Raw genomic sequence first — 15,542 nt, 5'->3', positions numbered from 1 at the left:
ATATATTAAAGTTTCTTAGTAAATTTCAATTTGAAAGGGCACTGAAAATAAAGGCTTCACTACATGAATGTATGTATCTAATGGACCTTTTTCTCAAAACTATTTATGAAAAAGATCAATATTTTGCTTTTGGGAATAAATTTTACTGCTTAGGACTAAAATCAGAAGAATGCCTCTACTGTTTTCCATGAATAATAGAAATAAGTTCATATAACTTGACCACTAATTCTTCACTTTCATCATGTACACATGATCACAAATCACTTTTTAATGTTTATTTCTTTTCTTGAAATGCAGTGAGTATAAGTGTGGGTATATACAAGAAGGTAAGGTAGAAAATGGAAGTTAAGTCAAAGGTAAAATACCCCTGTGAATGCAAAAAAGGTCAATCCAATAAAGTATATATAAATCCAACTTCTCTCTCTCGGGAGAATCAAGATGTAACTAGAAATACAGGTAAATAAATGAAGTAAAAAGCATTTTTTAAAGTGTTGCTTAAACAGGTATTTCATATGACCTATAAAAGGTATTCAGGTAAAAAGGAAATAAAAAGTTTCCTACAGGCTGATGTCTCACCAGGTGCATGGCAGAGCTCCGAGGTGGATGTGGCTCAATAAGCAACTGAGATGGCGTCTGTCCAAAGTTCTGTATCTGTGCCTCCATGGCCTGCAGGGAAAGAAGAGTGATTGTCATAATCAATATGCATCAAAGAGGTAGGTCAACACACTATCTGACAATGCAAGCATATCCCAAGTCAGCCATGAAAAAAGTCTAGAAGATTCACGTGGTGCCCTTCTCCCAGGGCGCAGACTTATCCAAGTGTTAGTATTTTGTCGACAAGCTTTGCTTCTCTTTTCAAGCATGCTGCAGTTACCCAGCTAACCATTCTTATTTCCAGTAGCTAAGGGCATGTGAGAATGTTAACCTGTGATGACATGCAGCTAAGGACTGGGGAGATTTCTTAACACCAACTGTAACACATATACCTTGATAAAATCCTTTGTAAGAAGAAAAGTATGAGGATCTCTAATAAAATAAGCCTCTGGAATCTTAATAGGAAGAAACGGAAAAATAAAGCTGATAAATAACATAAAATCCAAAAGAATCACATTTCTCATCAACCATGTCTGAGAATACCAAAGGAGGATAACAATGATCTGACTTGGGAAACCCATATTTTTTTAAAAAAGATATCATGATATTTTAGCTTACTGTGGTACATCTGTTAGAATTGTGATCGCTATTTGAAAATGCTACTCTAATATTGGTCAGTATGATTTTAAATCAAATTTCAGATTGAACTCCCCAAAAGTGGGGATAAGGGAACTATGTAAAGCACCCTGAGTGACTGGCTATTTCTTAAAAGCCTACATAGATAAAAACAGTAACAATATTTTATTACTCCAGTCAAAAATATTTTTAGACTTTAACTTCAAATAAAAATGTGGATTCCAGGCTTCACAATATATTCTACTGTTCTTGTGTGGGTGAGACAATTTTCAAAAGGATTATTAAATGATATTTCTTCTACACTTTAAAATTTGAAGAGCTAAATACTTCAGTGTATTAGTTAGACTCACAGAGAAATATTTTTTCTTGAAATTTAAGTATGTAATTTAAGTCAACAAGCAGAAACTTAGTATTTATTATGATCATTATTGTGTTACCACACTTATTTTCTCCTGAAAATTGTGTGCAATTTGGTTGCTCATAAAAGTGAAATACGAAAACCACTGGTTAGGGCTTTAAAAAGTCAGGTAAGTTGGTAGAGATCTCTTATAATATAGTGTTGCTACTAACTAATTGTATCAGCTTCTGCAATTCTCATTTATAAAGTGCTAAAATTTAACAATTTGTCTGCCTGGACTACATTTCAAGAAAATGTTTATCAATAAAAATGTGAATTGTTAAATTTATTAGCAATATTAAACATGAACGCATCATTAGCCACCATATTTTAATGGGTGCATAAATGGAACTTCAGTTCTTTTCCTTGCATAGGCATTGAAATGAATTATTATATCTCTAAATGCTGTCCAATTTTAATGTACACATTTGTTTGCATGGTGTCCACTCATAAGCAAAGTCTAACTCAACTAAATTCCATCTATATAAATATCATTTGACTTTGCCTCCTAGTGCAAGATTGATGATGATGAAAGGGGTTGGGGGAAGACAGTATATCTGTTTATTTGGATTACAAACATTTAAAGATTATTTGGAAGAAAGGAAATAGTAATTTTATAGTTAGGAATGTACTATAAAGGAAATCCTCATTACCTAGTTTAATTATTGGTAGTAGCAAAATGCTCTCTAATAATAAATACTGATTGAAGTCTATGTTTATATTCATTAAGAATATGCAACACCAAGCATATTTCACATTTTTCTAACTCAACTGGGCTTTAATTTTGTTCATGAAAAGGAAGAATTAAAATTATACTAGTATTTGCTATGGAAGTATGAACTTGAGGGCAAGCACTGTGTCATTTTTTCTCCATCTAACTCTTAACAGCTCTTCCTGTGCTTGTGGCTCTAGGGCTTTCACCCTCTCTTTTGACATGACTGCATGATATCACGGATCCATTTATGCAGTGACCAGGTTCAATGTGGTGAGCCACCTGGCTTCTAATAAGGTCAACCTCCTTTGATCATCTTCTTGGGCTCATTATAACTTTGAACCTTGTGCCCCTGGGATAATTACATATAGGTGAGGTTTAGCTCATGTCTAGGATCTCCCACAAGGGCAGAATACTCGATATACAGTATGACTCAGGAACAGTTTATTTCCTCCACACAAAAGAAAAGTTAACACCCACAAGACCTCAAAGTGTATATTAATAGAATGACTTAAAACAGGATATATAACATAACTACTGTTTGGATCTCCTTTGACAATAAATGATGTCATCACTATTAGCAGATAACATTTACCAAAACCCCTCAAGCAGTCCTTCCTTGTATGTACTTTCAAGCAACCTAATTATGTCATAGGCACATGGTAAAATGAATATATTTGAAAGCATTAGGCGTGTAATATTTTAAATGCTTCAATGATATTTTTCTCTGAAGCATCATCCTTATTAACATTATTAATAATAACAATGGCTAGAATTCATGTAGTTTCTAAGGGCCAGGCATGTGGTATCACCTCACAATGCTGTCTCCTTTGATCCTCACAGGAGCCCTGGGAGACAGGTGCTATTATTATCATCCCCATTTTATAGCTGAGGAAACTAAAGGAAACAGAGGGTAAGTGATCTGCCCAAGGTCATACAGCTAGTGAGCGTCTGAGAGGCTGGATATGAACTCTCCCTGAAGGCATCAACTGCTTTGTTCCTCTCTTATTAATCCAAAACATTCTAGTTATTAAAATACAATTGTTAGATGAGAGACACATATGTAGAATAGCAATAATTTGATGTTTTCTCAAGTAACAATTTTACTACTCTAGAAAAATTAATATATTTAGCATCTTAAGATGGATGGAAATGACCTCATTCATTCATTAAACAATTCAATAAATACTTATGCATTTTCAATTAAATTGGCAAAGTAAAAGGATAAAGAGCCCAACTCTGTAACACCGACACTAGCAAATACCTGAAAAGGTGACAGAAAGATCAGTGATCAAGAAGACTGAAGAGAGTCCTGGTCTGTAAGAACAGCATTAAGGACAGATTCAGCACCCACAAATCACTGTGCCAGGAAAAAGGACTGAGCAATGCATGCTGGGAGCACTCAGGGCCATAGCAAGAAAAAAAAATGTTAGAACTACATCAGGAAATAGAGGCAAGGAAAAAAAGACAGATAAATACCCAGCATCTTTGGTGGATCATAAAATGTGGAGATAGAAAGCAGGGATTACTGGAACAGGGCAGGGTCTAATCTCAGCCCCCCATCCTGAAATCTAGGGGCAGCATCCAAACTACTGAGGGGACAAGACTTTATCCAAGAGCTTGGGAGGGGATGGAGGTTGGCCTTAGGACAAAATCCTAATCTAGAAACTGAGGCAGAAGAAGTGAGTAAATAGAAGAAAACAAGAAAAATACAAACACAGATGCCCAAGAGGTAAACCCTCCGAAAGAATGTAACTTTACAACAAATACAAGTAAAGACCTAGAGAAAAGGATGGTTTGGCCAAGTATGACTGGAAAAAAAAGTACGACATAAAAATGAAATTAAAACTCTTGAGGAAAAAACTGGAAGAATGAGCATCTTATATATAATAGGGGACTGGTCACTCAGCTCAATCTTGATGGTTCCATACAGTATACATCAGCGTGTTTGGCTGTGGAAGAGGCCAGGTACCCTGCTTCAGGAGAGGTATGATTATGTGGAATGGAAAGGCCTTGGAGATACTGTGGAGCATGTGTAGACATTTTGTAGCTGTAATAACCAGATGGTGAACAACAGCCTCTTTGATTCACTGTAGCTGCATAAGTAGAACTGGGGGGCCACCTTCAAAAGGCTTTTGTTGGCCTTGGTTTCTTTCTCTTGATTGGACCTCTGCTCTTGGTTTGACTCTTTCTGTAAAGGGAGAGGCCCTCTCCCTCCAAGGCTGAGATGTGGCCCAGTGAATATGGGCCTCAGTTCTGTCCTTCCCTAGAGACCAAGGTGGTATAGGGGAGGATGTGACCCAAAGTCTTTATGGGGAAATGTTACTTCTGTTCTTGCTCTATCTATGAAGTAAAAATCTCTCTGTAAAAGCTAATCGATGTTAATTGGCTAAATGGAACTGGGGTGCTAGTCAGTCACTGACATCCAATAGTGAGCAGAACACACCAGGAATAGGAGCTTGAATTGTACAGAGAAAACATATTCCAAACCTCAGGAGGATTTCTGGGTGGGTGGGTAGGGAGAGATAGAGCAGCATGACTCTGAGTCAGTGGGCCCAGAATGATGCTGGCTAAATTTAGAAGGTAGAAAATGGAAATCAATGACTATGAGATAAGAAATATTTGAATATTGTCAAAAGACTGAAAAAATAATAAGGCATTTGCTATCAAAAGCAACTAACTGATAAAACAAGTGGGAGAAATTTGCCGTGAACATGTTATTGGCTTCACAAAAGGCTAGCTCACAAAGCACTGACAGATCCTACCAACCTGGAAAGACTTCAAGGTTGGGCTTGAAAGACCACATATCTATTGTCCAAGGACTAGCTTAGGTAAGCTGAGAACGACTCATCACCAGATTGACCAAAGAGTAATAAGCTATATTTTTAATCATAACTCATGAAAACTTCTTAGTAAGTCATAGAAGAATTGCAATCTATGATGGGCAAAGGACCCACACTGATAAAATCATAGGCCTGTTGAGTTTTGAAGTGAAGGTGACCATGGCTTCACCTTGTTCTTTCTGTCCTCAGGTATGCATTTTTCTACATTAACCTTTCCCCTTTCCAGTCTCTTGGTTATAGGACATATAGATGTCCCACTGACAACTGACAAAATTAACATGCTGAAAATAGCTTATAACTCATCTCCCAAAGGGGCACCTAGGTGGTGCAGCCTGAATACAGCACTCAGCCTGGAGTCAGAAATCTTCCTAAGTTCAAATCAGGCCTCAGACTCTTATTAGCTGGGTGACCAGGGCAAGTCACTTAACTGTTTGCCTCAGTTTTTCATCTGTAAAATGAGCTAGAGAAGTAAATGACAAACCACTCTAGCATATTTGCCAAGAAAATCCCAAATAGGGTCACAAAGAGTTGGACTTGACTGAACAACAACTATCTATCTCTATTATCTCCTCCATTAGATTTTAAGCTTCCTGAGGGCAGGGACTATCTTTTGCCTCTTTTTGTAGCCCCAGCACTTAGCACAGTGCCTGACACAGAGAAGGTGCTTCATAGATGCTAGCTGACAGACAAAGATGCTAAAGTGATTATCCTAAAATATAAAGCAGATCATATTACTACCCAACAATAAACTCGACTTGTACCTTATTAGCTGGAAAACAGAAGACTTAGAAGGGCCATAATAGTTAATTTGAAGTATCTGAAAAGGGTGAAAGAATGATAAGGCTTGTTCTGCTTGACCCCAAAGAGAAGAGTTAGGAGCCAAGGATGGAAGCTGCGAAAGAGAAAGACTCGGGATTGACAGATGGGCAAACTTTCTGACGAGAGATGTTTAAACATGGAATGGACTGGTAAGAGGCAAAGGCATTATCCTTAATGGTGGTTTTTAAGTGCAGCTGGATGACCATTGTCTTCAATATTGTAGAGGGGACTCTTATTCAGGTACAGGGTTTAGGGGTTTAGGGTCCCTTCTAAATAAGGTATTTTATTAATGCATAAAATCCTAAAAGACCAAAAGAAAGCTTCTCACATGCTGTGTAGATCCTCCAAAGCAAGGGTTCTTAGCCTAGGATCTAATAACTAATAATCTACACATGTGCATACACACACACACACACACACACACACACACACACACACACACACCTGTATTTCAACATTCTTGGTTTCCATTGTAATTCCACACATTGTATTTTATACACCTAAAAACATTATATTGAGGAGTTAATAGGCTTTAACAGAGTGCCACAGCAGTCCAAGACAAAAAAATGCTGAGAACTTGTTTTCCAAAGGGAGTTATGGAAGGACATGGACAAGAAATTAATGTATCATGTATAAAGGAATAACAATCTGCATACTTCATGAAGGTGTCTAAACAAATAACAGCAAACTTTCATTTAAGTATTAAAGTACAAAATCTGTTCTGAAAAGTTAGACAAAATCTCTTTCTGGACATCTTTTTATATAATTTAGGGTAATTTTTTTTTTTTGAGACTGGGTTTCCTCATGTTGCTCTCTGGGCCCATCTTGCAGGCACACATGGGGCCAATCCCATTACCGATCAGTACAGAAGGTTTGACCTCCTAAGGCAGCTGAGTTGAGCATCCTGTTGGGTTGGGTTTTACATGAAAAGAATACTAATTCCTAATATTCCAATTTTACCCAACAAACACAACTGATAGCCCCCAAACATTGGGCTTACTAGGATAGATGTGGCAACTCTTTCAAAGATATAAAACTTGAAAACATTATTTTTGTGTACTAGTGATACCAGATTTTGCTTTTAAAATTTTTGCCTATAGTTGGTAGATAACAACACGATCTTCATTACTTTTGATAAGTTGAGGTACAAATCTTTTCTTCTCCTGTGTATCATTTGTATGTGCCTATTTGCATGCATGTACCATGGAATGGCAGGAGAAGCCCAACAGGATGTCAACTACTATGAGCCCACAGAGTTGAGATGTGTTCTAATATGCTGTTTGTTAAAATTTATATTCAAGGTGTTCCAAAAATACAAATATAAAAGAACATTTTAAAATATAAATTAAAATGAATCACTTTCACAAGTATATTTTTAATGTATTAGAGTCTTATTTCTTTTTCTAGCTATAACATAATCTAAAAGAGAATTGGTCTCTGAAAGCTTAGGATGCAACCACAGAAAGCAAGGGACCCATAATAAAGTGTTAAATTAACATTAAAAAATGTGGCCATGCCCACTGTTACCTTTATGAACCCTAATTGAATCTTTTGAAGCAGAAAGGGAGTAATGCCAGTGTCCAGGTGATGAAAGGCCACATTTCCAGGTAGTGTTAAAATGATAGGGGCAGTGGAACAGTTGGAAAGGACAACAGTTTGAATGAGTTCAGTGGATGAACCCAGTTCTCAATAACATGTACAGACTATGCACAGAACTGGAAATGAGGAGGATCCCAAAAAACTGTGTGGAACTGGAAGAGTGGAAGTACAGGCAGAAGCAGCCACCATGAAAAGTAATTACCAGGTCTTTGGGAATGAGGCTGTGTGAGCAGAAAGGATATGAGGAGCTTTTGGACAGACTGGGACACATTCGTGATTACCGAACCTCTCTCTACCCTCCACTGTCCCACTACATACTCTAAGGTGGTAATTCTTGGTTATTTGTTATTTCCTTTCTTTTCTTGGTATCCTTTATGGAAGTCTAAAGTCTTTCCCCCTGGCACAGGGAAAGATACATTTTTTTAAAAGTATATTTATTTTTCTTTGTTTTAGACATTTACTTTGTCTTTATACAGTTAACAACAGACATTTGCTTGCCTGAGTGTACTTACTGGGACTACAGTGAGGAAGAGATGATTGAGGTTGAAGCATGCCAGGAGAGGTGGGGGAGAGATTTAGACCTGAAGTGTCATGTCAAAGTGCTGCCTCTGTCTGGAGCTTTAAGTTTTTGTTTTTTTTTTTTTTTTTGTTTTTTTTTTTTAAAAGAGAAAGAATTACAGATTGTTTTGTTACAACTTCCCAGAGGAGAGAAAGAAAATTTGTACTGGGAAACCCACCTAGGAAATGAATCTTTAGTAGAGAAGGGACAGATGAATAGAGCAGGCTGCTAACTATACAACCCCACTACAGGTACATATAGGTCACTAAATTAAAGGAAAATTTCAAAGATAAAAATTTTTCTTCTTGGAGAAGTTTTAAAACAAACAAATTTTTCATCTTTAAAATAAGGAAGAAGAACTAGATGATCTCTAAGATCTCCTTCAGACTTAAAAATGATGAGCATATGAATATTAAAAGAAAAAAACCCAAAACATTTCTATCAGTGATATTCTTCCCCAGATAGCATGGTGAGAGCTCTGGACTCCGGAGTTAGGTAACCTGAGTTCTGACAATTACAGTCACTTAAAAGTTCCATTAGAACAGCTAGGTGGTGTAATGGATAGAGCACCACAGGGCTGGAATCAGGAAGACCTGAGTTCAGATCTGCCCTCAGGCCCTCATTAGTTGTGTGACCCCAGGCAAGTTACTTAACCCTGTTTGCCTCAGTTTCTTCATTTGTAAAATGAGATAGAGAAGGAAATGGCAAGACCACTGCAGTATCTTTACCAAGAAAACCCCCCAAAAGAGTCACAAAGAACTGAATACCGCTGAAAACAACGACAAAGAGCTCCAACCCCGGCTTCGCAAAGGCCCTTCGCCTCTTTGGCCTCGATTTCCTCATATATTTAACAATAATTACAAGAACAACGACAACACTAACAAGAGCAGCAGTATTGGTCTTACTGGGCTTTTGTGAGGCTCAAATTAAATAATTCATGTAAAGCGCTTTATAAAGGCAGCTCTCTCCTTCTCTCTCTTGTATCTTCCTTTCTCCTCTTTCCCCGTTCACTAATGCCTCCAATGCCTTCCTCCTGACCAAAATACAGAGTTACAAAACAAGATTACAGCATTACTTTTTCCCCATTTCCTGACATAATTACCTAATTAGGACTTTTCTGTACTTCCCCCTAATTTACCTCTTCTACCTCAGTCGGGTCATTTTCACGCCCAATCACCACATGAATCAAGCTCATGCTGCCTGTATCTTTGCCCATAAAGTTCCCTCTGCTTGTCCTCCTCACTCCCAGTTTCATCAGTACCATACTTTCAAGGCTCAGCTTAAGATGCAGCTCCTCCACACTAAGCTGTTCCAGAAAAATTATACCCAACAATAATTTTACCTTTTAAAATTTCTTTAGCATTTATACTTGATTCTCTACAATCTAGCATTTAATCATGGAGTAAGGACGCTGAATTTCCTCTAGCAGGCGTTTATCCTCAAAAAGATACATATTCTCCCTGAAGGAAGTGATATGTGCACATACCCGTTGGTATGACTAAATATAGGAATTAGAAAAAACCTGGAGAGGAAGCATGATATGTTGAATAGAGAGCTGGCTTTGAAGTTAGGAAGATATGGGTTCAAGTCCTGCCTTGGATAGACATATACTTCCTGTGTGACTCTGGCCATGTCATTTAGGCCTCTGAGTGCTCTAGTTAACTCTCTAAGACTGCAAGTTGCAGAGAAGATGCCAAGGGGTTTTCTCATTCATGAATTCCCCATATCAATGAAATCACACCTTCAGTTCTTCATTCTTATATAAAAAACAAATTGACACAGATTGACCCTACACCTAGATAGGTTTTGCTTCTGGAAAAAAAATGCAGAGAAAAATTAGGTCTCATTTTAGAGCATCTTTTAAAAAGCAGCTATATGAGTGCCTAACACTATGTTTATTTCTCCCCTTTGTGTCTGGTGGGGCACTATTAACACATTCCTTTCATGCAGGGAAGACAGGAAAGTTGTCTTCTGCCAACCTCCCAAATGACTCTTTAGTCTTCCCTTGAAACTGAACCCAGAGATACTCTTCCATGACAACCTTACAACTAGATGCTAATCTCCTATTTGCCCATGCTTTTCTCCAAAACATTACTTTCCAGCTAAGTTATCAATCAGAGAATGCTTGGCGAGAGAAGGCTGAATAAAATCCAAAGCTTAATATAATAATTCTGGCCACCAAGTGGTAGTTTTAATTCCTTCTTTCTCATACTTGAGCCATAAGAGTATTTGAATTTAGTTTCAACATGCTACCCACCTCTTCACAGAGAGATGAAAGGCTTAGTGCAGAATGAGATGTATTTTTTTTGGACATGGCCAATGAGGAAATGCTTTGTTTGACTATACATGTTTATAATATGGTTTTGTTTTTCTTTCATTTTCATTGGAGGGGGTGTTGGGAGAGAAGGTGGATTTTTGCTTATAAACAAAATTAATAAAAAATAAATTTGGCTGAGAAAAATCTGCACATATGGTTTAAAAAGTAAAACAGGTTACTTCTTTCAATGTAGAAGAATATATTGTGTTGACAGAGCAAGAAAATAATCGATCAATTCATTGAAAAAACCAGTAAAGAAAGACTATAGTGGTTTTCTACTGGCATGCAAAGAAAATATTTCACTTTTCAATTAAGTTTTTGAGTAGTACGTTGCTAAATAAAACTCTAAGATAAAACACAGAAACACCTGAATATCTTTATTATAATGCTTCGCAGTAGAAAACAGTATTTTTTTTTCTTTCTTATGTGGATTGAAACAGGTAATTCAATTCTCCAGAAAATACTTCAACCTCTCCAGGCAAAAAGGACATAGAGTTTACACTGTAATTTGCCATACCTTTAAGACAATACTCAATAAAAAGAAAAACACAGAAGCAAAACACTGCTAGATTTTGAAAAGTATGAAATAATAATAGGAAGAGTACTTCATGATAGAAAGTATTTTAAGTGAACACTTTGGTTTCTGGTTTATTGTTATAATAATGCAAGAATCATACATGGCATTATTTTTTAATGTCAGAAAAATAAAAGCAAAGTAAATCAGAAAATAATATCCATATTTTATTATTTCTCACTTTTAAACTATATAAAAATTAAAATTTGATCTTATATTCTACTATATTTAGAGCCTCTGTAGAAGAAATAGCAAAACAACAGAATGAGAATCTCTTTCTCTTTAAAATGAAACACAGGAAGTCTAAGTCTATGTATTAGAAGAGAGAAGCTGAAGATCTAGGCAAAATGCACATAATTGAAAAAAATAAACTATTGTTTTGCCTCATTTTTTAGGATATTGTATGACTGAATAAAGGAATTAGAAAAACCTGGAGAGGAAGCATGGTGTGTGAACAGAGAGCTGGACTTCAAGTTAGGAAGATACGGGTTCAAGTTCTGCCTTGGACAGACAAATAGCGCTTCTGTGACCTAAGCCTCTGAGTGCCCTTATCAATGAAATCATAGCATTTGGTTTTGATCTCAGTCTGTATCATTCCAGTGCTGTTGTAGTTCTTTACTAATTTATTACCATAGCTCTAATTAAAGTAAAGAGGAGATTTTTTTTAACGCCAAAATGATTTTTATCCCCTCATTGTTAAATTATAATGACATAATACAATTGACTTTCTGGGCAAAATGACTTCTCTTTGGAAGTGGAGATGCTATGTATTTCTTTCACTCTTCAAGAATAATTCCCCACCCCTCTTTTATAGCACTTAAAAAGAAAAGCCAAGAAACTGAAATGCATTTTTATGCCAGTGACTGTACTTAGTGGTATACATCAATTACGGTTGTTTAATCTGAAGAATGTGACTGGGGGTAAGAAGGCGTATACACTGATTCACTGTTCTATGTGAAGACTGTTGATAAATTGCTGCCTGTGTCTGAAGGCTAAATGTGTTGTTGTTGAGTAGTTTTTCAGTAGTGTCCAAGTCTTCACGACCCCATTTAATGTTTTCTTGGTAAAGATAGTAGGGTGGTTTGACATTTCCTTCTCCATACCATTTTACAGATGAGGAAACTGAGGCAAAGAAGGTTGACTGAGCAAAGAAGGTTAACTGACTTGTCCAAGGGTCATACAGCTAGTAAGTGTCTGAGGCTAGATTTGAACTCTGGAAGAGGAGTCTTTCTGACTCTAAGCCCAGCCCTATAAAACTTCTAGTTTGTCTGGGTGATGAAACAGAATTTATCTGAGCCAGTGAGGAAGGGCATCACATCTCTTCATTCATATTTGTCTTCAAGAAAAGAACTGAAGCATAAATGTGGTGACTCACACTAAGACCTGAAAGCAGAAGCTCAGAATTTACCCGTTAGGCCAGGAAGGGTGAGTAGCACATGGGCAGAATAGTTCTGCTCATTCTTCACTTAATACCTTGTTTTTTAAAGTACCAGCTATGTGTCCAGCACTGTATTAGGTGCTGGAGAGATACAATGTTTGGATAACATACTATCCTTGCCCTCGTGCAGCTTAATGTCATAAATTCTTCCTGGTGTGCCAATTCAGGTTCAAGTTGCCTCAGGGTTTGTATAGCTGAGACTGTTGCAGATATGAATTATGTATAACAATGGAGAAAACATAACATTTCTTCCTTATATACAAATTTTAACATGGAAGACCTATTCACTAAAAGGTAAAAAATCCCATAAAAATAGCTGAGCTTAACGTACATAAACATATGTGTTATGGTTTAGAAACAAAGATTCACTTCTTAGGCAGGTGGTATAATTATTCCAAACCAAAATTATGTACTTATATTTAATTGAATTTCCATTTTAAGGAAATAATTAGACTTGGTTATAGGCAGCAGGACATGCTTTAAAATGTTCCTCTCTATTCTTGACATAAATGGAAAACCATAATTTAGATATACTGTAAAGACTTCAAATGGCTTTAAGTAGGCACATTATCAATATGTTTAAAACCTTTAAAAAACAAGCTTTGAACATCTCTAACTGAAATGGCTAGGTAGTTAGATTGAGTAATATCTACTTCAACACACTGAGGCAACACAACGTGTTTTGAATAATTGTTAATTTATGCTGAGGTAACAACTGTGTAATATAACTGAAATCTCTGTTAATAGAAGAAAAGGAAATCCCTTCCAGCTATTTCTGTTACAATCAGCAGGCTGTAATTTTCACCCCCTCTTCCCTTGAGTAAAATATGACTTTAAATGCATGTTAAAGTGTTTGCTGTTAATTTCTGAAAATCAATAATTAGCACTTCTCAACACCGCACAATAAAAATAGCATGAGGATGAAGAAAAGCACATCTCATATAAACGGCATGCATTATTCTTGGAATATCTGCATTATTTATGCTTTTCTACTGAAAGGCAGACAGTCGATGGGTTTGAATTTGCAAAGAACTATTCTAATTACTAGGGTAAAAGATAACTAAACTGAATCAACTATAGACTTATTCACTAATCAAAATAAATTTGATGCCATCATTTACTTGGTACTAATTTTGTTCTCAAATTGAAGGATGACATTTTGATCCCATAAGTTTTACTGCAACTAATAAGAAATATGTAGGACTACAAAATCTCTAAGGTCTTTTCCAGTCCAATGTCAAGGGTCATATTCTTTTTCAAAAAATAATTCTTATGAAATCGAAGAGAATCTAAATTTGATCCCAGAACTTGATCTTTGTGATTTTTTTCGTTTCCACTATGATTTTTGCTTTTGAATTTGTTAGGGCTTTTATTTCAGGAAAATCCCCAATTATTACAGAAACAAATTCAAGACTTTCAGAAATCTTTATCAACTATTTTGTCAGTAGTTATAATATCTTCATATAATTACTTCCCACCCATCCCATATATGGAGACAATTAGGCCCCATTCAATTTGTAAACAGGAAGTACTCTGGGTATGCAAACAGATCTAGAGGTGTGGTTTTGAAATCCCTTGTCGGATCAAAGAAATCAGAAAAGGGGGAAAAAACCCACCACCACTAAGCAAGGGGGGAAAAATAAGAAAGCTAGGGTAGGTAATTCAAACAAATGCTTATAGAGGCTAGCATCAGAAGTCACCATGAAAACCATTAGCAGCATGGTAAAATGTATTAATTTTTTCTTCATAAATTTTATGGCTTCAACTATCAGGGAAGGCCAGGATTTCAGATCCTGTCCAAAAGACTTATCTGTCTTGTTGGTTTTTGACAGCCATATCATGTCAGTTCTCTGTAGTAGCAAGGAATATTTCAGTAAGAAAATAAAGTGAAAACTGATGTGATCTATTCTGTGTCCTGTGGGCATATTTTCACTATAACAGATCCAAAGGGATGCTTTGTTATTCTTGTCAGATCAAAGAAAGAGATAAAAGAAGAAAATATAGTCTAGAAAAGTAAAACCCAGAAAATCAGTAACAGAAAAGTAGAATAAAAGACCACATTTTAATGACTTTATATAACTTAAATATGATCAATATTGAATTGTGAGTTTAAAAAACAGCCCTAAATCAGAATTTTTTCATCAACCATTTAGGGCTGCTAGCAAAACTATACTGCTGAATTAACTTTTAGGAACAAGAACTCATTGTGAATGTCTTTTTATTAATATTTCATTTTAGCTATATGGATTGTAGGTTTGCTTAAGCGTTCTGATAAAATGACTATTCAGAACAAACCTCCAACCTAGGCATAGTGGGAGTTTTGACAAAATGGGCAAGTAGGAACAGAAATGACTTAGTTAAGCTGATTTTATAGAGTGCTACAAAAACTCTTGAAAAAAAAATTTTTTTTAAAGTCAATCAAACGAATGCTTCAGCTACATGACCAAACAACCAGTGTGGTTATTTTTAATGGATTAATGTTTTTGACTGGTTGTCTTGAAAACAAAGATAATTTTGTAGTCATTTAAAGATCATTTTAGTTATGCTTCTGGACACAAACATGTTATCTGGACTATGAGATAATATGAATCCTGGTACAACCTGGCTACCTTTAGCAAAGTTCATCCTATTAGATGTAGGATACTTACTTTTTAAACTACATCATCTTTCAAAAGGCAGAGGAGGGGCAACCTGCATGGAGTCCCCATGCTGATGTCATCCCAGTTCCTTAAAGTATTAAAACCCAAATGTGTAAAAGTACTCTATTCTAATTTTTTAAAGAAAGTGTAATAGGAAAAAAAATACTGGCCTAGGGGTAAGGAGGCCTTAGGCGTTCTTGTTCCAACCTTGCCACTAATTAGGTATACGGGCAAGAGTACACCTTAACATGTGAAGCAAAGAATGGAGTATAATGAATAAGATGGACAAAATGTAATTTTCTCAATGATTTTTAAGCATTAACATTCTAAACTCTACTTAAACCAGTTGAGCTCATCCATGAAAAAAGTGTCTCGATTATGATGTAAATCAAGAGCTAAGACAATCTGAAATATC

General features: G+C 36.1%; 1 protein-coding gene across 5 annotated transcripts in view; it reads right to left on the bottom strand.

Annotated features, from left to right (window-relative positions):
- NBEA (neurobeachin) overlaps positions 1-15,542 on the bottom strand; it is a 768,499-nt gene that overhangs the window by 27,692 nt on the left and 725,265 nt on the right. For 3 of the 5 annotated variants that reach the window (XM_036747792.1, XM_036747793.1, XM_036747789.1), the window contains one exon: positions 577-666. In XM_036747792.1, coding sequence (XP_036603687.1) covers positions 577-666 — 90 coding nt within the window. Of the gene's footprint in view, positions 1-576; positions 667-986; positions 1,050-15,542 lie in introns of all 5 variants that reach the window. The other 2 variants (XM_036747790.1, XM_036747791.1) reach the window with 1 other exon arrangement.

Source organism: Trichosurus vulpecula, chromosome 2 (genome assembly GCF_011100635.1).
Source record: "Trichosurus vulpecula isolate mTriVul1 chromosome 2, mTriVul1.pri, whole genome shotgun sequence".
In the NCBI taxonomy this organism is placed as follows: Eukaryota; Metazoa; Chordata; class Mammalia; order Diprotodontia; family Phalangeridae; genus Trichosurus; species Trichosurus vulpecula.
This window is presented reverse-complemented; position numbering and strand designations above follow the sequence as displayed.